Here is a 26,949-nt window from a genome sequence, read left to right on the forward strand (position 1 = left end):
ATTTTACAGCCTAAGAATTTTGTTTTGAGTTTTTAAAATCATATTTTAGAGACAAATGTTATATAATATATAACTATACCTGAATGCTGTAACAAACAATACAGAAACTTCAACTTCAGTATCCTACAATTTATGCGTCCCTCTCGTAAGTCCTACAACTCAAAACATGTTGAGTTGTTTGTAATAATGCATATCCCAGTCACTGGTTACTGAATTATCTTGTATACAGAAATACATATTTCCAATGTGAGAATGCATCACCCCATTTCTTTCTTAACCAATTTACTATTTCATTACAGAAATTAACATTCAAGCACAGATCTACATCCGGTGACATTTTTTATGTCTTTGAAAAACATATCATTTAACTATTTCATATGAACGTAACTTTTTCATCATTATTACTTCCCTGTTAATCAATGCAGTTCTTGTCTCTGCTGTCTTAAGTTGCTACAGTCTGCAAATTAATCTATGGACAATTCTGTTAAATGGGCTGAAGTTAAGAAACTTCAGTGGTAACAAGAGTTTGCATAATTGAAGAAATCTGTATCATTAACTTCATGCTATGGTTCCTATTTCATATAAAGATTACTGAGAGTTACTATTTTCCTTTTGTCCACCACTGGGTTAAGTAAATGTAAAAGGTAAAATTGTACCTGTGCTTAAGGACTATGCTATGAAGACATGAGAGTGGGGGTAGAGCTCCATGCATACCTAACCTCAACACTAAATGGAGGTGAGTTATCAGCTTCCTGCCATTATTTTATCCACATTAGCTAACAAACATCATGTGTTCTGCAAAGCATATTACATGGTGCTATTTGAAGAATGTCAAAATCCTAACACCTTGAAATGCACTTTCTACTTAATTGACTCTCACCTTGTGCATGTACTGTAGGTGTCATTTTACATAGTAAAAATAGCTAAGGTAATAAAGTGTATTTGTGTAAGTCAAATACAAAAATGAAATATAATGCCCACATTTAGAAATTATAAGAATGTACATAATGGAACAGTGCTTAAACTACGTTCTTAAAAAATCTAGAACAATGCTGGATCATACATCCATACCACTCCAGTACATAATACACACCACATATCACTCTCATCATGATTCTATGATTATGAATTCTCATATGGATGAAGCTGTGAAAAACCATAACAATGGCTGAAACATCACAAGATATTAACTACCAGATTAGAAGATAACACCTGGAGCTCGGATATCAGGCAAGATCTGAAGGAGAAAGTATTGCAAGAAAAGATGGTGAAATTAAGGATACAGTATGGGTGTGCATTATGTATGCAGAACAATAGTATTCCTTCCAGAGCACCAAAAATGAAAATTCTATTGAGAAAATCAAAATCTAGTTGCTAAGACCATGTGAGGGAAGACTTGGTTTCAGTATTTTGTCATTAACATACAAAGGATAAATAGTGATAAATACAACGCTAAGAATCTTTAGATAAAAAATTAAAATTAAATATGTACAATCATGAATGAAATCAAAATAGTGAATTCTGTAGAACTGAGTACTGCAATTTCACATTCAAGACACCCACTACTAGTCTTACTGTGCCTATTGCCCTGTAATTAAATCTTAAATCATGAATTGTTCTTATAAGAGACATTTCACAGAAAACATTCAAAAGAAGAGAAATATGTACCAAATCCTCAGTTTCCTTCAAATCCCACTGTTGAACACAGAGATTGTACTCAATAACAGATTTTGGATAATAATTTTTTCTCTTCTAAAAGTGGAATGCTGAGCCCCATTAAAATTACCACAGCTTAGAAACCACTGCTTGTGGAACAGTAGATTCTCAAACAGATGACTGGATGAACTGAAGCCAGATACAAGAAAATTAATTTGTACTGAATTCTCTGTGGGTTTTCAAAGTAGCTAGAATCAAAGTTTCTAACACCTCCTTTAGCAGCAGATTCTAGATAAATAATAGTCAAATGAAAGGAACTACTGATTATCTCTGACCAAGAGAGCATCAAATGACATACTCTTACTTGACCTGACAATGTAAAATAGCCAGTTCTGAGTTCAGGACTGGATGAGACTTGGTTGGAATGCAGTTCACTTTAACACATTGTGGACTGGGGATTTAAATATTTAAATCACCCTGGGGCCACCATTATTAAACCTACTATCCTAACTTGTGCGCTGTTCACTTTAAAAATTAATATAAAATCTCCTAATTAATTTTATGAGCTAAAATTTTTGGAGAACACTTACCAATGCTCCTAGAAGTGCTTGAGATTGTGATATTTCTGGAAACATTCCCCTTTGTGAAGTGGCATTACACAGAACTTGCAAATGTAAACATACTCCTTTTTTTGTGAACTGTGCAAACACTGCATTGCCTAGAAGGATGCTTCCCCTTGGAATGTTCACTTTTCACAATTTTCACGAGGGTATATTTCCGCACATCACCCGAAAATTGCTCTGGGGGTCCACATGAGGCCTGCGTGGGGTGGGAGTTGATTGGCCCAGTAGCATTAAGTCTGCGTCTGACTCTGGTTCTGCCGCCACCATCTGGTCTGTAGCCCAGGCCTTTGCCACATTCATCAGAAATGCTTTGTATTTCAATTTTGAATCAGGGTTTAGATTTTGTGATTTTTTTTAGACTTTTTACTGTCCCCGCAATGTAATTAGCCCCATTATCGTCAGAGCTACTGTTACTTTTACTGTCTGTGGCCACAATTCTTTGTTCTCCCCTGTCACTGCCGCTCTCTGAATCACCATTACTACGCATCTCATGAGCCAAGTCAGCTAGCTCATCAGAGAAGAATTTGTCCTTGTCCATACCCCACCACTATCTACTGGCTGATACATACAGCTCAAAGAGCAGCAAAGCATTTTCGTTAAGAAAACAGCAAGGTCAAGTTACTGACAAGTAAGCAAACATTCCAGAGTTTTATTATGATGTGGCGTGCAACTTGGGTGGTGCCAGAGCAAGGAATTGTGTTACAAACTAACGTGTCCTAAAATTGTGATATCATGCGACTGGTCCGCCACATTTAAAAGCCAAAAGCATGATATCATGCGACCTGTCCTCAACGTGTTAAGATTTCATGACATCACGTCACTTGTTCCTAGATAACTATGTGTTCAGTTCTTGTCATACATTTGTGTGTGTATTGCCCATATTAGCCACTACATCACAGCTAAGCAATTTTAATATCACAGCATAGATTTGAAGACAATTAGATTTTCCACAGGCAGCCTACTTGCTGAGGGAAACTGCAGAGCCACAAAATTCTTGATTGAAGCAAATTTGGTTATGTGTCTAAAAATTCACAGTAATTTAGAATTATAGTATCTATTCCCAGTCAATAACTAGAGACCAAATGGACTGCAAAACATTACTGTTACATCATTTGATTATGAGGAAACACATTCATTCTTTACATTAACTGGACATCCACAGGTGCACTACATCATATGAACAATTTGCTGGCTATACATTGCACATAATAGGCTTAACTCTCCTGCTCCAAATATGAATTTGCTGTAATATTGCATATACAGTAAAACTTGGTTATAGCAACATCGGTTTCTGCGACACCTTGTCTATTGCGTCAAATATTCAATGGTACGAACTAATTCCTCATAAAGCAACTGTTTTTATACCTTGCTTAGTATGACATGCACAAATGCATCAACCTCGTATGTAACGTCATTTTCATTCCTGAATTTCTCTGATATGGACATTGAACGTAATTTAGAAAGTGTGTATTGGGNTGTATTGTCAGTGAAAAGCGCTGTAATATGTCTTTGATATTACACATTTGGGCAATTCCACGTTAATGTCACGTTAGTCTGTACTTAACTACGCATTTCACTAAAAAATGCAACATTTTAACTCGGTTTTTGGTAGATTTTTACGTGACTAACATAAGGCTACTGTGGAAGTACCCATTTCGGTTACGACATTCGTTTATAACGACACTATTTTTACGTCCCTTTGATGACGTTATAACCAAGTTCTACTGTATTTGCAAAAATGCAATAAATTGGTAAGAAATGTAATCCATAAACCTTCATTTACACAATTTGTTCACAATGTAAATGGCTTGAAATTTACTTTGTGTTAGGCTATACGGTTACTAAACACAGAACTAATTAGTAATGTTTCCTTTCATTCTGGGGTGAGTGAACAACCCAAAATGAAGTAATTCTATCATGTCCCACACTGCAGTACAGAGCATAAACACCAGATGGCAACATAACTTGGAGCTTCATAGCCCTTTGTTGAAATAAACATATGTAGGAACGTCCCTTCCAGCACAGGTCTCTTTCAGTTTCTGGTACATTTCTGGCTCCAACCACTCCAATGTAGTAGTTTTCAGGGAACTAAAAGTGAAGAGAAATTTCTCAAAGTATAGTTTAAAAGGGAAGTTCAAAGACACTATATGCACAAAACAAGAAATTCTGGGAAGAACTTATGATGCTTACTTTCCTTCAGATACATCACTATATATGGTAAGGCTACCAACAACTACAAAGTAATAATTAGCAGTTTATTGATTTACTGTATGTGTAACTTCCACTACACTAATTCGCATAGTCACCACAACTGTAACTGATAAGTTTACAAAAGTTTCATACAGAACTCATACATATATTTATGATCTTCATACAAAATTGAAAATGGAATATAACACCGTATAGTCCGTTGAAAGTCAACTGACGTTTCAGAGAAACATATCACCTCCATCTTCAGGGTCAAATAAGCAGAGTAAGATACCAGCATGAAAGCAGGTGGCAAGCTGAACTGTACATGCCTAGCTCCAATGGTTCATTAGATAAAAACTTAAACACAGACTTCATATGGCCACCATGTTGATCTGCATTCTGCAGAAAATTACCTTAACAAAAGTTGCGTATTTTTTTAGCAATTACCACTCAAAATTTTAGGTGGGATCAATATGAATGACACTAATTGCAGGGCCATGAAAGTTTATGTGGTAAAAAAATCACAAAAAATCTGTAATTTTTGCAAGTCTTTCCTTCTGTAGGAAGTTAAGTAACAGGGTGAATATAAGACATACATATTTAGCTTTCAGTCTGACAGCAATAACCAATGAACCACTGCAGTTAGAAATCTGATACTTCATAGCTATATACTGTATCATAAATGTACCTACAAATTCTGTATGAAACATTTCCTTGCATCCTGAACATGGTGAACAGTGTGGTTATGGTTAATAACATTCATAAAAACAAAATTGATACAGTGGGTATTATACACAGAAGATCAGAAAGCTATATAGTTTTTAATTTAATAGCGTAACATGCATTGAGAATTCAATAGGATGACTCTTCACTTGTTAAAAATCTTTCATTCTATTAACTTCCCCTGCTTTCTGCCATATTCCTTTCCACTCCTACACATTACTGAATGATACGTTGAGGTCAACTTGTAACGCCATCTCCCATAAATAATATACACAAGTAATACATAGTAAATCATCTACTTCATATAAAATACACTTCACATATCCATGTCAAAATATTATCAGTACTCATCGAAGAGACACAAGACACTGAAACAAAAGACTGCTTGCTCGCTCATGACCTGCTACATAACTTATGTCCTTGCAATGTGTTAACATTTGACAAGTCACTGCTACGGTAAATCAAAATCACACAATTTCAGAACTTTCATCTTACACATTACAAAATTTTGTTATGTGTACAGAAGGATAATTCTTGTTATGAAACATTTAAAGCATATTTTGTGTCATTAAGGTTTTCCAGAATTTCCTACATAAATTTGTGGGAAGGAAATAAGAACAAAATGTTTTATGCAAACTTGTAATAAAACTATATATCTACATTTGATATGTTTAGGTGTAGTGGGAAAAAGTGTGTCACTTAAAAAAGTACAGTTTTACACTTTTCTTACAAAAGTCTCAACATTTTAAATCTTTTCATCGTGCAGACACACTACAAATTTTATTCCGTGATTTGTAAAAGGAAAAATGCGATTGAAGTCATTTAGTCCTTTTATGTTCACTTCAGTGACTGTGTACAGAGAGGACATACCTTAACTTACCAGCTTTAGAAATAAAACTTCATAATTTTATTAATGTAATAAAAGAGTTTACCATTCTCTTGTGGTCAATGATGTTTAGCCACTGACTAATATAACAAACACAAACTATACCATGAATCTTCACTGAAATAATATAAATTATAAGCTTATAACCATTGCCTGTATGAATATTGGCAAGCGACTGATTTGTATTAGCTAAGCTGTCAAAACTCAGGTCACCCATCTGTTGGTGCTTTGTATGTTCTGATGTTGAGGCCAAAACTGAGCATGATCTTATTTGGCATTAAGGACAGTAGAGATATGAGGTCTACTTCTTTTCTGTGCTGATGGCCTGAAGTTTGTCTTCTTTTATATTGTTTACCTAATAATTACTATTTCCCAGTTCAGAAAGATTATATATACAAGAGGATAATTATCATACTGTTTGAACCAACCAAATTTTATCAATGCCATTTACATTTCTAGTGGAAGTAATGAGTTCTAACACACTACCATATCTCTTAGACGTACTTGAACTAGCATGATTCTTTCCGATTAGCTCATTCTCCTTAAAAAATAGCACCATTTAAGAAAAATCACATTTCACTAGAAATCTGCCTATTATCTGTTTTACCTTATATATCTGATTTAGTGGTATTCCACACATTCTTCTCCTATGAGCACTGCTTATCTTACAAAAAGAAAACTATGATATGAATTTATGTAATCTTTACAGAATCCTTTTTTCACCACCACTGAATTAAAATTATCTTAAACTGTGCTTTAACACACGATGTCACAACAAAAAAATATATTTATACCATTTACACACCAAAATCTTTCAAGTAAATTACATGAATACTTACCACCTCTGTGGAAAAAGAGAACATGCTACTGGAACCATGAATATCAGGCTGAAACATAAACCAGGTAGAAATATGAGGCAACTCCATTATTTCTTAAACTGTACTGACAACTTCAAGACAGTGAATGTACAGTGCAAACCTGACAGAATGAGTACAGCTCATAACAAAAATTAAATGAAAGTGAGAAAAATCATCACCACCATCAATTTCTTAATACTAGTTAACAAGGAAAAATCTCATATAAAATGATGGCTATTTAATTGGCACTTTTCATCATAATGAGCAATGTATAATTAACACTGACTTTTTCCATAACCTTCTGCACTGACTGGACTTGAAGTTTTGCTTCTAAAGTTATTTACAATTGGCAGTCCACACAGGTACCATCAACCCAACCTCCCCTTTCATCAGAAGAATGCCTGCATTTCAGAAACTACCTGTGAATACATGTCAAAACAGAGAATTTGCTCAGCTTTGAGGTACTAGTGCTTAGTGTCCTTGCACAGAGCCATACTGATATGTAACTGAATAACATTACCTACCTTGGTTCAAAATGTAACATGGCCACAGCAATGGACAATGTTTGTAGGACGACATTTACAATGACTTGACAGCTTCAAGGTGGAGCCACCCCAATACTTTTAGGCAATGAAAAATGTCCACCACATGAAGTCATCTGAACTTCCTCTTTTGTTCAGCAACTTGTTTCATTGTGTATTGTGTCATTTGGCTAGTGAATGGGAGATTAACATTTTTCTGTGCTCATATGTCATGTTGCAGAAGTTAAAAACTGTTCCACCTTAGGTATGGTGAAACATAAATGCCTAGATCTGAATATGAAGTTTAAACCAATACATCTGTTCAAAGTTGGCAGCTAATTAAAGAGCAATATAGGAAGATAGCTGACTGTCTTCTTCAACACCGTTCACCATTTTGAAGAACAAAGACAAAATCAGCTGTTGTATGTTATGGAAAACCAGTGATACAAAAATGAATCAGGAAGAATGAAGATCCTGAATCTGTCCTCTCTGAGTAATTTTAACAAGAAAAGCTGATGGACTAATGATCAAGGCTAATGACAACCATTTCATAGAATACTTAGGACTCAAGAATATCATTCTGAAAAATGGCTGTACTGTTTGAAAGCAAGAAAAGACATGAGTATGCATACAGTATTAGGCAACTTTGCTGCACTGATAATCAGACACAGCAAACGTATTAAAGAGTTGGTTCAACATCCAGCTCCTTTGTGCATCATATTTGTCAAGAAAGCTCAGTACAAGTCAATGCACTTATCCACACATACATATGCATGTACAAAAAATTATGAATGGAATGTGAAAGATATCTGTGGGTGAACAGGCAATGCAGATATTGGAATGTGGATGGAACTCATAGGCATGTGGCAAATAGCAGTCAGGACTTTGGGAGCTCTGATTAAGCAGTCAGTTATTATTTTCATGATAACCACTTAAGAAAAATAAATGTTGCCATACCGACTTTTTTTTTTAACTGTAGTGGGCTATTGTGACATATGTAATTAGAAATCAGGAGATGGACTTGAAATGAATACCAACCACTTTCAGTTATAATAAGGCATGTTACACTAGGCAATTTTTATGAATTTTGTAAATTCTCACTATACTGAGGTTACACTATAATTTATAGTGCCATGCACATGCATGCGCACACACATTCTCTGCATAACAAATTGACTTTGTTATGCAGCTGATGGCCATTCAGCCCATCCAGGGATTCTCTATTACATAATCCAAATACCCATGAATAGATTGTATCCTGAGTCAATTTAACTGAATTCATATCTCTAAGATCCAATGGTAGATTTAGTGTTAGAAATTTGAACATTCAGCTTCTAATACCAGAAGGAGTCAAATTTCACAGTTTCTGGCTTTTACAAAACAGCCACATGAGCCTTCATACTCACAAACATCCAACTGCCATTACTTGGAAAGGAGCATGAAGGGGCTGAATTTTCTGCATAAAAGGGTAGCGCTCCAGTTTCTCCATCACAACAGGAAGGATGGCTGAAACACGGACAGCTATTATAGCTCTGTATAGCTTATCAGGCTAATGACAGGATTCAACAGATTCCAGGTGTCAGGTCACCATGGCACCTAATATTTTCTAGAATTAGTCAGTTCACATTCCTAAAACAATAAAGGAAATGTAAAGGTAAAGCTATCCCTGTAACAGGCCCTGGAGGCCCATAGGGTTACAAGAGGCCAAGGCTCCCACATTTTCTAGACAATTGGCTCATGGCTCGCAGTGAGGTTGTCAGCCTTATGTGCCAACCACCCATTACCCCCAGGAAGATTCCTATACTCATTTTTGTTAAGAGGCTTAGTCGACCCAGGGCTATAGTGCGGCTGGAAGGATTAGGTCAATTGAGAAAAGTCCAATGACCTCATTGGGAAAATCGAACCCACAACCTTATGGCTTGTAGCACAGTGCCTCAACCAACTACACTACTGCATTCCCCCATAAAACAATAAAGATAAACATGTGTTAAAACAATATTTTTTTTTTGTATGGTAGTAAAACATGATATATAAGGGAAGAACATACAAGGGCTGTTCAGAAATTAACCTCCATTTTAGGCAACTAATGTATGAGCGAGGGAGAGCTTGTGCATATGAGGTAGCATCACATGATTCATTGCCTTGTAAACCATCACATAACTCATCACTAGGGCCCGGATCTTTATGCACTAAAAAGTGGGAAAATATGCACTTATGAAACAGGTCACTTTATTCAGACTCACCTATTTACATGTATCATTCACTGCAGAAAGTAGCATCACAAGAGGCAACTAGAAGTCTTTCAATGTTTTCTGGAGACAAACTACGTCTATTGTCCGTCAAAATTAGTTTATAGGCTGAGAATGATCTTTCTATTGGACAGTATTTATACACTGGTGCCGAAGGTTCGGAACATTCATCTGGCAAAGATACCCTAATTCCACTCAAGTACTGACTAACTGACTGAAACTTTTTTAGTCCTGGGTTCCATTTCAACACCTTTCCTAACTTGAATTTAATCTTCTCTCCAATTTCGCCTGGAGCGGAATTCAGTGAACAAGTTGTATTCTGAACGAGTTGAATTAAGTCGTTAAGAAGTGCACCACAAGATTCTAAGCTCTCAATGGCTTTTGAAACTGTAGAAAAATGTGCATGGATAAAATTCACCTCTTGATAAACAGTATCACTTCCAAACACCACTTTTGCTTCACAGACACATGCATACTCATCTTCAAGTTTTGTAACCACTTCTTTTACTTGATTGAAATTCTCCTGATAAAATGAAACTGCGGATATCCGTGTCCCCCACCTAGTTAGGACAGGTTCAGGTGGCAGAGGAACCTGAAGTTGGCAATCTTTGTAGAACTGGACACGAGCTGGTGCTTTCAGAAACAGTTTTTTCCCACTTGCAATTAAATTGTTAACAGCTGGAAACTGTGCACATATTTTTTCTGCAATACGGTGTAATCCGTGCGCTAAACAGGTTACGTATATAAGATTTGGGTAAAATACTTGTAAGGCCTTTGATGCTCTCAACATGTAGAAAGCACCTTACAGCAATTATTCTCAATTTCAGATGGTCATAGTAGTCGCAGAGAATCATTTACAAATCTTGCTACTGTGCTATGGTTGGTTTTCTCTAGTACTTTGCAAGCAAGAAAATGAGGGTTGCCGGGTTCGTCTGGATGTAGCTTACCAACTACAAAATTTGCTATGTATCGGCCACATAAATCTGTTGTCTCATCCACAGATATCCAGACACAGTTCCCTCCGATGTCAGAACGGATTGACTCGAGTAGATTGATACAGCAAAGGTAGATAATTTTTTCTAAGAGTTGATTCATCTGGGATTTTTTAATTACACAATATTTCTCCAGAAATGATCGCAGAACTGGATTGCTTAATTTATTCCATGGAATGTTGCTGCATACTAAAGCCTTACAAAGATCGGCTGAAAATATATTAACAGAGGATTTCGGTTTGACCTGTGTAAGAAGTAGCAGTTGTAGTGTGCTGTTCTTCTTCCCCTTCTTTGCCATGATATGTGCAGTCGTTCTTGAGTGTTGTTCAAGTTGAAATTTCTTTTCACATTTTACTTCCTTTGCGCACACTTGACAGTACACGGCAACACCGTCTGTTGAATAGTCACTATTACCCGACACCCACTGAATTTTTAAATATCTACTGCTGCACTTTTCTATGGGCATTTTCAGTACATGAACACTTTTTTGATGCAGACTATTAAAGTAAAGAGTAACACATTAACTGAAGAGACTTCTCTCGAGACCAACCCTCTGATGCTACTGTCTGCTGTGGTGGTCAAAGGGATGCATGAAAATCGCAACCCCTCCCTTTCAAAATAGCCAAGCTACCTGCTTGTATTGTAAATGGTAAAAGTGCCGTTACTCAGAGAGCTGAGAATAGCAACTGGCAAGGGATGTCCAAAACACAGGCAAAACCGATTTTGTTAGAGAAAATTGAAATGATCCTTAATTCAAAACGTATATGCAGAAATATGCTCTTACGTTTAGAATATGCAATAACGACCAATTGCAATTTGCACTGTTATCCACATTCTTTATGCTAAAAACATGAGTGCTGCAGAATTCCATCATGAATTATAAGCGGTTTATGGCAAAAATATAACGAGTGAAGGAACTGTAAGGCAAACGGTGTAGAATGTGCAAAGATGGGTGAACAAATGTTCACGATGAAGAGCAAAGTGGTTGGCCATCTGTAGTGCATAATGATATTGTTCAAAGAGTTGACCAAAAAATTACTCAAGACAGCACTTCACAATTTCAGAATTCCCACAAATTTCACATGCTCTTCTCTATGACATTATCACAGTTAGGCTTGGCTATCACAAGTTTTGCACAAGATGGGTTCCATAAATGCTCACAGGTGCTCACAAAATGTAGAGAATTGCTATGGCTTTGGCTTTCTCAGAGCCATACTACAAAGATGCCGATGAATTTCTCAATCATATTGCACAAGTAACAGGTGATGAAACCTGGATTTTATTTGTGAATGTTGAAACCACAGAGCAGTCAAAGCAGTGGATGCACACACATTCACCAAACAAGATGAAAAAAGTTTAAACAAATGTTGTCTTTGTTTCGTTGTCTACCTGCCAGAAAGCTGATGACAGCTGTTTCCTGGGATAGAAATGGAGTGCTGATGGTGGAATTCATTAAATACAGGACTACAATAATGTCAGACATGTACTGTGCAACACTAAAAAAGATGTGTAGGGTCATTTAGAACAAAAGGCATGGAATCGTGACATCTGATGTAGTGCTCCTGCATGACAATCTGTGTTCACATACAGCTGTTTGCACTCGATCACTGCTGGATCATTTTAACTGGGAACTGTTTGACCACGGTCCTTAGATTCCTGATCTCGTTCCGGGTGACTACTACCTGTTTACCTACCTGAAAAAAACTGATTGGGATCACAGTGCTTCAACAGAAAGAAGGGGTTGATGGAAGGCATCAAAATGTGGCTGAGCTCATAGGTGGCAGACTTCTATGACACAGGCTTACAGAAACTTACTCTCTGGTACAAGTGTCTCAATTCCAGTATTGACTACGTTAAGAAGTAGCTTGAGTATGTATGTACTTTTTTTGTACATAATAAAATTTTTTACTCATGCTTGTTATGTTAACAGCTCACTGGAGGTTACTTTCCAAATAGCCCTCACACATTGCACCACATTTAGAGGAAAGTGCTCAGAATATATTTGGATGCTAAGAGGTAAGAAGTATGTGAGCAAATTATGAAATTACACAACGATGAGGTTGCTAGTGAACTGATTAGGTATGCATCTAAAGAGAGTTTCTGAAATTTCTAAATAAATGTTGTACAGCATGAAAGATTCCCAGTGAATTTGCAGTTCCTGTAGCAGAATCATAAATACAACACCTTATGGCTAAGTAGTGATTCGCAAATGACTGAAAATTGGGAAGGAAGGGCCAATCAGACCCAGTGGCAGACCTATTTGTATCTTCTTCTTCATATAATGGCAGAAGAAGCATAGTCTCATAGATGGTTTTCTACATTACTTCCACCCTGAAGATGGAAGAAGCAGGATGCTTCGAAATACTGGTAATTACATATTACACATTGTCATAGGTCAGGAGACCACAAACCACTTTCATCCTTAAGATGGTGGCAGCAGGTACCTCTGAATTTGGTATGAGACTACTTGGCATCATAACTCACAAAGTAAGAACCTCAATTTTCACTTTTATGAGAACCTCAAATCTCTTATAAAGGATCACCCTGTTTTGACTTACTCATTCCTGGTGCACACATTACGATTCTGGACAGCACCACCTGTGAAATTCCTTTAACAGCTGCTACCTAAGGAATAAATACAAGGGAATTAGTGACTGGTCATTTCCAGTACAACATACAAAATACACAAGGAAAACTGCAAAGCATTACGAAGAGGATCACTGCCCTCATCACGGTAGGGCTGAACTGGATTCTTGTTAGTAGGGTCACCAGTTAATTGGGTCAGCCATTCATGTGGGGCAAATTCTGAAGAAGAAAAACAAATCAAGAATATTACTAGAACTTGCTCTTATTTGGGACACCATGCCATTTAATTGGTCCAGTAGCTGCCACATGGCACACTTGTGATTACTGCATCATCAGTGAGTCACTGACTCAGTATAAATGAACACCTAGCTACAGCTGCTCTCAGTCTTGCAGTGACTGCCTTTGTAAGTGTACTGTGGTTTGTGCAGCAATTTTTTCATATAAAATTTTTGATCCCTACAGAAATGCCTAGGAGAGATGTAACACTGAAAAAATTAAAAACCAACTGCCTAACACCAGTCATTGCCAATTAGCAGAGAAAACTGGTGTGTTGAAATTACAACTGCACACACTACATAGCAGCAATAGAAACTTGAGATGAATGGACATTACATCATGGACAAAAGGGACCTTATGAAAAATGAAGTTCTCTGTCATAACCGGACGAGGTGTATGTGTCAGTGATCCAATGCTGAAAAATGAGTCGGAGGAGTTCGACAAAAATCTGGGTCATAACGATTTCAAAGCAACAGATAGCAGGTTGTCTTGACAGAAATCCACATTTGGGATAAAATTCAAGAAGGCACACAGTGAGAAGGACAGTGCTGACGCTGTTAGGTGCTGAACAATGGAAATCCACAAAGCTGCACAAACTTGCTTCGGAAATTTTGTGCAGATGATACCTACAATGCAGATGAAATAGGTTTATTTTATTGTGCCACACCAGATGGTTCCCTAAGATACAAACACAAAAGTGTATCTGGTTCAAAGAAAGCAACAGATTATGTAACTGTGTTGTGCTGTTCAAACATATCAGGAACTGATAAATGGAAGCTGTCAGTTACTGAGATAAGGGCTAAGCTTCGGTGCTTTAATGGGATTAGTATGAACAGTTTACCAGTTTTGTGCTATGCATGGATGACATCTGAAATCTGTTAAGAAATGGCTAATGAGTTGGGACATGGAATTACAATGTAAATTGAGGAAAATATTACTGGTTCTAGATGACTGTGCAGCACACACTCATGTGTCCAACTAGTGAGAACAAAGGGGCCACAAACATGGATGCCACAAAAGGAAAGTAAAGCAAAACAAGGAGAGAATTTTCATTCTTAAACAAACACATTTTAATGTGAACAATGATATGCAAAAGCACGGAAAACATTGACTTATGATCTAGTGCAGTGCAAGAGTTTCAACAGTCAATAAGTGAACAATTGTCTGAAGATGGCCAAGCAGGGCTGAAACATGTAGCAATTTATGTGATTTTAATGTAATTTTACATAAAAGAGAGATTGCAAAAAATTTTGGATTGCAATTAGAGATAGAAATGAATGAGTGAGTGATACATCAATGCAATAGGATGTTAAAATATATTATTTTTCTATGATTTGCACCAGTTGTTTCAGCTCATTTAAATCCAGTATTTTTGTTACCTATAAAGAGAAAACTNGTGATTGGCACCAGCTCATTTAAATCCAGTATTTTTGTTACCTATAAAGAGAAAACTTATCTTTTTTTCTTATGTATGAGTACATGTACCTTCTAACCCCTTACGTGCATTTGGGCAGCTGCTTGACTGGCGCAAAATACTCTGGTCCCAGTGTGCCCCAATTAACTGAATCTACAGTATAGATAACTGTGAAATGAACATAATAAATTCCTTTATCATGTTTTGAACACAAGTGAGAAAAAATTATGCAAAGAAACACACAAAAAGGTAAAGTGATTCATGTGTTTAATTAGTTAAGCACTATACTATGAAGACATATGGGGGAGTGGAGGTACAGCTCCATCATTCTTGTCCTCAACATCACATACCCTCCATAAAACAAAAAGTTATGGAAAAAACTGACATCCGCTTTCTTTAAGACCCTTAAAACCTAAAAGTTCTGTGTCATCTCCATGTTTGTAATTGTTAACACACTACACAAAAAAAAAAGTTTTCTTTTTTTTTTTAATTTTATAGGTATATTTACAACATCAAGACAAAAGTTACTGGGCAAGGACATGCATATTGGTAGCTATGAGACAAATAACCTGTACTTCCATAAAAACCGAAAAAGTATGTGGGTCATTTCATAAATAAGCACAGGTTGGCAACACTGCAGATTAGATGATGCAACAACAGTGAGCCTCAAGTCAGTTACAGTTCAGGGCTTGAGAAAGAAGCATGTTATTTTGTTTCATTTATAATGTATTCTGTTCTTAAATAACGTGAGTTAGAAATGGAGCCTGCACGGTTCTCGGGTATTGTGAATGTTGCAGATCAAAGGTCGTACATTAACATCAAAACTTTACGTGGAAAAAACATGACAGAAATCCACAGTGCTTTAAGCAAAGTTTGTGGCAAGTTAACAGTGGACCATGGTACAGTTTCTCGCTGGGCTAGTCATTTTCATGGTGGTCGTGTGAGCATAAACGATGATCGAAGGCCAGGAAGGCCGAAAACATCAACAGATGAAGTGTAAAACTTGTGTCAGCTGCTCTTGAAGATCGTCGTACAACATGTGAGGAAGTTCCTGAAACCACAGGGATTCCACCAATGTCAATATTCCGAACTCTGACAAATGATTTAAAGAAGAGAAAGATTTCTGTGCGATGGGTCCCTCACTGCTTGACTGCTGAACAGAAGCAGAAATGCCTAGACATTGCAACCTTGCTGAAACAAAGATTCAACGTTCAAGGTCAAGCATTCTTGTATCGACCTGTCGCTATTGATGAAACGTGGGTTAGAGACTTTGAACCGGAGCTGAAATCACAGTCCAACGAGTGGAGAGGTCCATCTTCCCCATGACCAAAAAAATTTTGATGATCTTAATCAGAGGTCAAACAAATGATGATCTTTGCTTATGATCACCAAGGAATCATGACAGACAGAGTTCCGTGCGGGAAAAGTATCACAACAGTTCATTATCATGACTTTATGCAAAATCTGCGCAGAAATATGCACAAAAACCAACCTCAGATGCTTGAGGCTGGGCCGATCATTCTCCATGACAACACTCGCCCGCATATCAGGAATGTCGTAACAGAAAAGCTGTGCCAATACGGTTGGGAGGTATTGCCTCTTGCTCCCTACAGCCCTACAGTCCACCAGACTTCGACTTATTCCCAAAGTTGAACAACCTATGTGAGGCTGTCGTTTTCCCTCTCTGGAAGAGCTTTCTGCTGCAGTTATCCGAGCCATCTGACAGATAAACAAAGATGGTCCTGGATGGAATAGTAAAGCTTCCCACACGTTGGGACTTGGTCATTGAGAAGCAGGGGGACTATATTGAAGGACTGTAAAGAGATATTAAAAAAAATAAACATAATAAAAAAATTGTGTGCATTATTTCTGAAATGACCTACGTAGGAAAAGAAAACTGCACAGGTCATCTCAACAGTAACAAGAAAGAGAGAAAGTAAAGAAAAAGAAGATGAGTAGAGGGAACCAAACATTCATCATCACATTCACAAATATCCAAAACCAGACCCCATACTGAGCCACCTGAATCCAGTCCAAAACTTCACAACATTATCTCAATAATCCATTTTAATGTTATCCTCCAATTTTCAGATGGGTTTCTCCCTTGAGGTTTTTCAGTCAAAGTTTGAAAAGTTGCACTTTTCATTTTTCCCACACATTATATATCTTGCCCAACAAAATCTCTATTTACCCTATTACCCTATAAATCTTACCCTGGATTGTGTAATCTTATTTTCATTCTCATCATAGACATCAATGCCATATATCAACTCATTCTGGCGCATCAGTGGGATATTCACACAATTGGCAGCTGCCACTGCTGCAAATGGAACGTAGCGCTGGAACACCCAAGAGCGACAAACCATGAACTAAAACATGCTTACTCCTCACATACCACTAGAAATCAACCATATGTCATTTTGCACAGGTTAATTATGGAAAAAGTAATTTATGGTAGTTTTCCTGTCATATAAGGGATGTGTAGTAACAGCCTCCAATGGCGGACGTTCCCCTTCCTCTGGGTTCCTGAACTGTCCCCGGCCTCAAATACCAGCTTCTAACAGCAACACCTAACAATGACTGTACCACAGCAGTCCTCTAACTAACTCAGTCGCTCACCAACTGACTGCCTCCACTCCAATGACTGACTTTCACTAACTAATTGTTCTGCTTATAACACCTCAGCATGGACCACATAGAAAACACCATTCCTCTGTTGCAGTTCAGTTGTTGCATTTGTGTCTGTTGGGATGCCCACATGATCACTATTCAGGCACTGCTGTTGTATAACTGCTTATCTCGTGATCTTTGCCTAACAATGGGTTTACATGTCACAATATAGTCTTTTCTATGAATGCAGTGAAATAATCCATTAGCACTTTTATGTTTATCTGTATGTATCAGCTCCATTCTGCATATACAGAGGTGGATGAAATCTATCAAGGAGATTGTGATTCTTCTATCAGCATGGCCCTAGAAACTGCCCAGCCTCCTTTTCACTGAGTTCTAGAATAAGAACTCTCCCTACATGACAGAACTGTTGTCTGACAATGCTTATAACAGAGCTCTTTGTTCCATTTGTTGAATGAAGCTATCATAATCCCATTAGAGTTAACTTTATTCAACAAATGGTCATGTATTTTGATAGTTCACCAGGTTTATTTAGCTGAATGATGTGCCTCTTTCAAGTAGGTTATGATTTGTGTATTTCTTGTAGTGATTTTCTCGCCACTTCATACTGTAATTTCTCAAGTCAGGCTTACAAACTGAGCAATGTTCTATTACTGAATAATTTAGGTTGAGAAAGTTTTTATGCTGCTGCTGCTGACTGACACCATATAGTCTGGGTTTCTTACAGCATCATGAGTAAACCACAAACAACTTTATGACACTGCTGTTTTCAGTGATTGTGTGATTGAAACTTACGTAAATGAAGAGAGAAGTAACATCCAAATGGCAAAATAAATTGAGGGAGGGACAATTGTAGCACTTCAGAATATAAGTGAAATCTTGTAACTAGCATTTAATAACTGAATAGGAAACTGAAAGAAATACTATATGACTTATATGTCCAAGAAAGCATATAAAGTTCCCAATATGCCATTGAAGGAATGAAGAATAGAGCAATGGCAGACAAGGTGTACACATTAAATAAACACTTTATGGAACACTTTACAGGGAAAATTATCATATAGCCTCCTAATAACCGGGGCAGTTCAGTTGTCTTTATACTGCTCATAAATATTCTATTTTAGCTTCATATTGTGCTTGTGATGTGCCTCTTTCAAGTAGGTTATGATTTGTGTATTTCTTTTCAGTGATTCTGTTATGACGATTCTGTACAGTCCAAGTCAAATTGTGACTGATGTTCAGTAGTCAGTAAGTCTTGGTGTCGAGCCCTGTCTGGGGCTCATGACCAGATATTTATTACTGTTGAAGATTACGGTTTTCCTTTTTGTGGGGAGTCTACTCTGACAAAAGGACGGGTCTGTCTTTTTTTACATGCTATTGGCCCTTGCTAGCGCAGTCTTTCTCGGGTCCAAGTCCCTTGGGACTCGCAACCATATTTTACTGTGTGTGAAATTTTCTTTATTATTCCATGACCACAATAGAAAACGTGGATACGCCATACATTCATCGCTTCTTAGTGGCCTCCGTAGTCTAGGGGTAACGTTCCCACCTCACGACTCAAGGTACGCAGGTTCAAACCTGGCGGAGGTCATGGAATTTTTAAGGGCGGAAAAATTCAGGGAACAAGTCCTCTGGGAGGGACTTTAAGCCGTGCGTCCCATGTCGTAGATTTATGGCACGTAAAAGATCCTCATGTCTCTAGGAGACCTCTGAGCGAAATTAGGCAACAATTTCCCGCCCAAGTAGTTTCCAACGCCTCTGGTAGATGGGGGAAATATCAGGTACCAACGGCCGACCTCGTTGGCTGAACGGGGCTGATAGTACGCACCAGTACCGGTAGGGTATGGGGACAGTAGAAATTAAAGGGGGACACACAATGGACCAATAACTGGTCTAGGTGCATGGGGAAACCCACCCCCTCTAATAATAATAATAATAATAAATAATAATTCATCATTTCTTACAACATGTTCTGGCTCACTAAGGTATTTTGACCTTTTACATTTGCCTGTATTTGTCTGCTATTATTCCTACATTGACCAGTGTTTACATATTGCAACACTGATTTTCTTAGCAGCATATAATTCTGTTATATACATCTCAGTTTCAAAACCAATACCACACACAAGAAACAACACTTCTCAAAAATTATGAAACACAATCACATACCTAAAAGCCAACAAAACACATATTACATCAATACAAGACCAGTAAGAGCTCCAAAGAAACACATCGGTAGAAGAGATACATCTACACACACTACATCCATATAAAACATAAGAAAAACCTTTACAAATGTTTAATGTTAATGATTTAATATATTAAAAACTAATATTTCATCTTAAGGGTGAACATACCTCAATAAATAATGGCATTAAGTACCAATAAGAAAACAAGTATTCCAATATGTACACACTGGCCAATGTAGGAATACCAAGTTGAATACCTGATGATGGCTCCATGAGCTGAAACACGCTGTAAGAAATGAATAATGTATGGTGTGTCCATACTTCCTACTGTGGTGACAGAATAATAAAGGCAAATCTATACTACTCACTTATCTCACAGAATAGAACTTTAAATCACTTGCTGTGTACAGCATGCCCATAAGCAAGACACTGAAACTATGCTCACAATATCTAAAATACCTAATAAAAGGAGAAGCTATCTTTGTGTTTCATTAATTAAGCACCACACCATGAAGACATATAAGGAGCAGAGGTATAGCTCAAACACTTCTGACAATTATCTATTATTACATGTAAATGATAATTCTTGGGTTATTTAATGATACTTCAACTGCAGAAATTGAATAACACCAAATAATATAGAAAGATGATCATATATACTGAATCAGGGCAGAAACTGGAAGGAAATGGTCAGGCCAAGGCCAAGGTACTATTCTAGCATTCGCATAGAAAGCCTGAAAAGAACCACAAAATATCAGTCAGAATACCAGTAACCTGGCAAAAATTCAAACTGTCTAATACTATTATCACATCAGCCTGCTCATTTTCATGTGTAAAGTTCAGAAATGAAACTGAAGAATGGGTTACATTCGTTGTCTGATTGTAATAATTAACATGATTTTAAAATGACTTCCATGAAATATCTGTGTAGCATATGCTATAGGAATAAAGGCAAGTAGATTTCATTAAGTGGTTACTAATATGTCTCATATCAAGAACCCTAGCCATGACTTCCTGAAATTGTCATAAAATTGTGAAATTTTATGTCATGGGGAATGTGATAAGGATGAAATTAACAGAGGGACAATATGAGATGTTTGGTACCTGCAACAAGGTAGAGGCTCGCTTCTGCCAGAAACTCTTGCAACCCAATGCTGTGATCATCGCTGATGCTGTGGCTGACACATATGCCACACCAAGTTGTGTCGTAGTGGTAGGAGATTTGGCATTACGATTCGTGTAGTTGACAAGTGCATTGAATGACTGATTTACCCATTGCCAGAAAACAACTGCTGGTGCAGTTCTGGAAGTAAAATATTTCAAATAAAATAGCTGGTACTAATTTAATAGTGCTTCAAAATACAGTAAAACTTACTTACAAGGAATCCTAAGGGACACAAACATTTTACTTCAGTTTAAGTTTTCTCTTTAATGCAGGAACTTAATCTTCAATAACTTCATGGAGCTGAGCCCTTCTTGAGAAGCCGCCAAATGGGCAGCTACTTAGGAACTTCCCAGCAATTTATGGAACTTAAAGGTTCATTACTATGTTCACAAGAGCCCTCCACTGGTCTTTATCCTGAGCCAGATTGATCCAATCCATACCACCATCTCTCTAAGATCCATTTTAATATCATTCACCCACCTACTGGCCTCCCTTCTGGCTTTCCCACCAATATCCTATATGAATTCCTCTTTGCCCCCATTCTACTTCATGCCCTGCCAAACTCATCCACCTTGACTTTAAAAGTCCAGTTATACCTGGTGAAGAGTAAAAGTTATGAAGCTCCTCATTATGCACTTTCCTCCAACCTCCCATCACTTCATCTCTCTTTGGTCCAAATATTCTCCTCAGCACCCTGTTCTCAAACACCCTCATTCTATATTCCTCCCTTAATGCCAGGGACCAAGTTTCACATCCATACAGAACTACAGGCAAAATTATAGTTTTGTATATTCTAATTTTTATGTCTTTAGACTGAAGATAAAAAGAAATGTTCTGGACTTAATTGTAGCAAGCTTTATTCAAATTCAGTCTCTACTTAACTCTCTCTTGAATCAGGTTTTTATTTGTTACTGTCATTCCCAAATATTTGAACCATGCCACATTTTCAAAACATCTGTTACCTATTTTAAGTCATAATTTTGCCCTGCATTCTGGTGATGAGACAGCAACATATACTTAGTTTTCTCAGTGTTTACTTCTAGACCAACCTCCTTACTTGCGTCAATTAAAGTTGTGTGTTTTCCTTTATGGTATCTAATTATCAATCAGCAGATTCATATCATCATCACAGACCAGCAGCTGGTATATCTTACTAGCATCAATTGCAGTTTCTGTGTTTTCCTTTATGGTATCTATATTATCAATCAGCAGATTCATATCATCATCACAGACCAGCAGCTGGTATATCCTACTTAATTTCAGTCTCACTTGGCTTTCCTGGACCTTCCTAATTGCATATTCTCAAGTAAAGCAGAAAAAGAGGTGGTGATAAAGCATTTCCTTATTTTAGACCATTTTGGATAGGAAAATTATCAGACAAATGTATACCTATACAGACTTTACTATACATGAACATGGAATGTTCATTCCATCAAATTCTCCACAAATAAGAATGTAAAAAATTGTAACTATTGTAATTTTAATCTACTTATATATCAAATTGTTAATATTCAGAATTAACTTGACTTGTCATATATCATGTACAATGATCTACAGTGACGAAATAAATCAATCAATCAATCAATCATCTCATTTAAACACATCTTAATTGGCCTAACTAGATCCATGAGTACCCTAAACTCTATGAAATTATTGTACAATACTTCCCTACTAAATGAATCACAGGCTTTCTTGAAATCTATTAATAGATGATGTACTGTCTCATTGTACTCTCATTTTTTCTATAGTACACAACTAATGAAAAAGGTCTGATCAGCAGTTGATATGTTATGCTGAAACCCACACTGATGATCCCGAACAATTTCATGTATGTACAGACTTAACCTTGAGTAAAAGATATAGATAAAATTTTGAATTAATACTGTCAATTTTATTGCCTTTCTTGTAAACTGGTACAATAATAGGCTCCTTCCACTTATCAGGCAATTCTTCCTTATTCTACATAGAATTAATTAGCTTATGGATCTTAGACCATAATGCTTCACCTCCTGCTTGAACCAGTTCTGCTGGAATTTGATCACTACCTGGCGATTTACACCTTTCCAACTTTGCAATAGCAATTTCACCCTAAGAGGACTAGGATCAGGTACTAACGGTTCAGATGTATGTATTTTTGCCCAACATCACCAACTTGATGTACATTCAATAACTGACAGAAGTAGTTCCTCCACCTATTCACCTATTCAAAATGTGGGAATCTGCAAGCAGATCATCATTCTCATCCTTCACTAAGTTACTGCTAGGTTGGTAACCCTCTTAAAGTCATTTACTCCTCTATACAGGTCTCTAATGTTCTTGTTCTTACTGTTCATTGCAAGCTCATCAATTTAATTTATCCCTTCTGGCTTATTTAATAACAGTGTCAGTAACTCAGTATATACAGCACAGAATGAGTGAGGACAGTGACTAATGAATTGCAAAAGGATGTAGAAGGAAGTGGTCATGACATATTTTAAGGTACAGTCTTAGTATTTTCCTGGAGGGACTGAAGGGACAAACACAACCTAAGTCAGGATAGCATGTGTTTCAGCTGGGGTACAATTCCTGAATACAGACACAAGCGTTACCGCTTGAGGCAACTTTCTTGGTATAATGGCAATAAATAGGTCACTGTATAACGAAGGTTGCCCACCACTGCAAAGCACCTTTGTATTATGATATGTTGGGTTTTCGGACTTTATCCATCGTCCTGGTTTTTAAGATAACTAATAAAAACACGACATTTCGGAAACTGGATCTGTTTCCGTCCTCAGGTGAAGGAAAACACCTATTCTGTTGGGTCCGTTAGAAAGAGCTAGCTTCAATCACTGTGTTTTTATCGTGTTTTTATTAGTTATCTTAAAAACCAGGACGATGGATAAAGTCCGAAAACCCAACATATCATAATACAAAGGTGCTTTGCAGTGGTGGGCAACCTTCGTTATACAGTGACCTATTTATTGCCATTATACCAAGAAAGTTGCCTCAAGCGGTAACGCTTGTGTCTGTATTCAGGAATTGTACCCCAGCTGAAACACATGNTGACATCCTCCATCTTCAAGCTTGGGGCCTCAACTCTTACCTGGCAACTGGCTGGCTACTTGTTGAGTACAGAAGTTAAGTATTTTTAAGTTATAGGAACAACATACCGGTAGAACTGCAGCATGGCACCAGTGATTGCCATGCCCCCAGGCACTTGGAATGACATTCGCCCAAAGACATTCTGCTTGTCTCCAGTGTCTGGATGAAAAGCAGATTCATACAGCTTCTTGGCATAAACAATTTGCTCCCTCGTCGTCCCTGGTGGCTCTTTACCTAACCTAAAATATAGAAAGTACAATTTTTCCTTCATGGCAAGATTTTAGAAGTGTCAAATACTGTTGTACAGACCTAACTCAAATGATACATGGCTCATGACTTGACATGTTAATGCCATAAGCATACCAGAAAAATTCTAAGAAGTTTAAAAACACAATGTAAGTTGGAGATTTCATTTCTTTGAAAACATTATGTAATCAAATTCAAAGGCACAATTATGTGGTTTTCATTCTTGTGTCATATTAAGGAGTTCTCAGATTAGAATGTTTTAGGTCTACTGACATTAATAAAATTTATACTCAGCTCAGTGTTCCAGTTCTAAGGATTATTCATTCAGCCTTAAAGCTATATGTCAGTATGTGACATCTGAGGTCCTCACAGAGGTCATTATGAAAATTACCGTTGCATAGGATGTGATGCCATATATTCTGGTAGGTGTTTACTGACATTTTGGAGGAACATGCCACCTCCACCTTCAGTCCACTTTGAGGTGTAGGCAGCACTTTCCTTTGAAATATTGCAAAACATCTACCAAACTACACAGGCTCATACCTCAGGAGACAGTAATCTACATATCAGTAAACTAAAAGAAAAACTATCATACATATACAAAATTTCAAGCTGAATGAGGGGGTGACCCTTAACATCCTCTCACTTTCTAAGTCTCCCTTCAGGTAAGCGGCCTCTGTAGTCTAGAGGTAACGTTCCCACCTCATGATTCGTGGTACGCGGGTTCAAATACCCGGTGGAGGTCGTCGAATTTTTAAGGGCGGAAAAATTCAGGGAACAAGTCCTCCGGGAGGGACTTTAAGCCGTGGGTCCCATGTCGTAGCTTTACGGCATGTAAAAGAACCTCGTCACTGAGCCAAATTACGGACGTTTCCCGCTCAACAGCAGTCTCTAATACCTCTGGTAGNAAACTCGCTTGCTCGGCAGGACTGATGGTAGGCACCATTTATCGGTAGGGTAAAGAGACTGGTAGAATATCATAGAGGGAAGCACAATAGATCAAACTGGTCGCGGTGCATGGGGAAACCCACCCTCTCTAAATAACTAACTAACTAACTCCCTTCAGGTAAGTTGCTTAAAGCAAGGAAACATGGCAACATGCCAAGTGCTGCAACCAATGAACCCTATTAAAATGTTTGCCATTATTTTGAATCCTATTAGCAGTTTATTATATCACTAATCCATGCACACTCATCAGTTCTTTCTCCACAATGTTAAAATTCTACATTTAACCCTATGTATTTCAGCTTCGACTTAGTCACCCAAAGCATAAGATGCAAAAATTAAGGAACATAATATGGACTGGTAAATAAATGGAATATCTGTGATTATACTGCATTTATCAAAGCAAAAATTGATACCCTCATTTAAACCAAGTTTTATTAACAGCTACTAGAACTAATAAATTATAATCTGCAATCACTATCTTAATTCACCAAACTCAGCTAGTCACTGTATAGCACAGTCGGTATAGTCACTGGCTACGGGCTGGACAACTGGGCAGGGTTCGAATCCCGGTAGGGTCAAGAATTTTCACTTCTCCATGTCCAGACTGGCTCTGGGGTCCACCCAACCTCCTATCCAATGCATACTGGGGGCTCTTTCCCTGGAGGTAAAGCGGCCGGGACGTAAAGCTTACCATTTACCTCCAATTAGTGCCGAGGTCAAGAAAATATGGGTCTATACATCTACTTTCGTAGTGCTTAATTAGTTAAGCACAGGGACAACTTTACCTCTTACCAGCTAGTCACTGTATTGTAATGACACGTCATAATTAAAATATATACCCATATGTCCATATACAATATATGACACATTTCATTTCTGGCTCTTCACAAGGTCTGTTGTTTACTTTTGCATAATACATTTTGTTTTCATAGAACACTGTTAGGGCAGGTGAAATATCATTATAACAGGGCAGTCTATGGGGTAAATGTGTATTTCATGCAGCCTACTCTCATGCTACCTGCTGCCTCAAAGCAATAAGACCGTAAAACCATACTGTGGACATATCCAGGTTGCAGGACAGTATATTAGGCCTGCAACCTCTGGGAGCATATAACATCTTAAAACTTCACCTGTACTGCTCAACGAGCTGTTTTGCAGCATCAAGGGTTTCTTCCGAAACAATACATGTACGAGGATCTGTCACCCAAAAGAAATTCATAAGTCTTCCTGAAAATGTACTCTGATCCCACAGGGGTTTGTCAATGTCGAAACGAGGAAATGCTGCCATATTTTGTCGGCTAACTGGCAAATGACAGTGGTATTATTCCAACGGAATAACTAACAATAATCAGTGAATACAAGTAACCACTTCATGCGACTGACTTTACACAAATAAATTATTACCGCTACACACTACACCGGTTTGCATTTCATTTCCAGTTCGATTTAAGCGAGCTTGAACTTTTGAACGTTCACTGTCTACTGACAATTGTGTGGGGATATGCTCTGTATACGTACTTTGGTCATACAGAGATCGACAGTACAACAAAAAAAACTCTAATTCTATTGCATATCCATGTTCAATGTTCAAAAGTACAGACTACAACCAGCCCCACCTTCACTGCCAAAACCGCTAGCAAACTAGCATATTACTATACCGCACTGCACACACCCCTTACACACGCTAACCTAACCGAAGCTTGAGCTACCACCACT

At 37.5% G+C, this 26,949-nt stretch overlaps 1 protein-coding gene across 1 annotated transcript; it reads right to left on the reverse strand.

The window, feature by feature from the left end:
* Positions 1 to 4,185: 4,185 nt before the first annotated feature.
* Positions 4,186 to 26,949, reverse strand: LOC111865585 (sideroflexin-2). Its single transcript, XM_023853745.2, has 8 exons — positions 26,364 to 26,949; positions 24,108 to 24,278; positions 20,898 to 21,096; positions 17,187 to 17,312; positions 13,256 to 13,322; positions 8,863 to 8,962; positions 6,918 to 6,965; positions 4,186 to 4,367 (listed from the first exon to the last, which is right to left on the reverse strand). Exons 1-8 carry the CDS (start codon positions 26,519 to 26,521, stop codon positions 4,253 to 4,255), a joined length of 984 nt encoding a protein of 327 aa, XP_023709513.1. The 5' UTR covers positions 26,522 to 26,949; the 3' UTR covers positions 4,186 to 4,252.

Source organism: Cryptotermes secundus, unplaced genomic scaffold, assembly GCF_002891405.2.
Source record: "Cryptotermes secundus unplaced genomic scaffold, Csec_1.0 scaffold1132, whole genome shotgun sequence".
NCBI classification, from domain to species: Eukaryota; Metazoa; Arthropoda; class Insecta; order Blattodea; family Kalotermitidae; genus Cryptotermes; species Cryptotermes secundus.

Excerpts from the sequence above, each read along its gene's own strand:
- LOC111865585 (XM_023853745.2), bottom strand. The coding sequence starts at position 26,521 with ATGGCAGCATTTCCTCGTTTCGACATTGACAAACCCCTGTGGGATCAG. Across the intron at positions 8,963-13,255 it reads AATGTGTGCACCAGGAATGA|CCATCCTTCCTGTTGTGATG; the intron begins GTAAGTCAAAAC and ends TCCGTGTTTCAG. Across the intron at positions 4,368-6,917 it reads TCTCTTTTTCCACAGAGGTG|TTCCCTGAAAACTACTACAT; the intron begins GTAAGTATTCAT and ends CTTCACTTTTAG.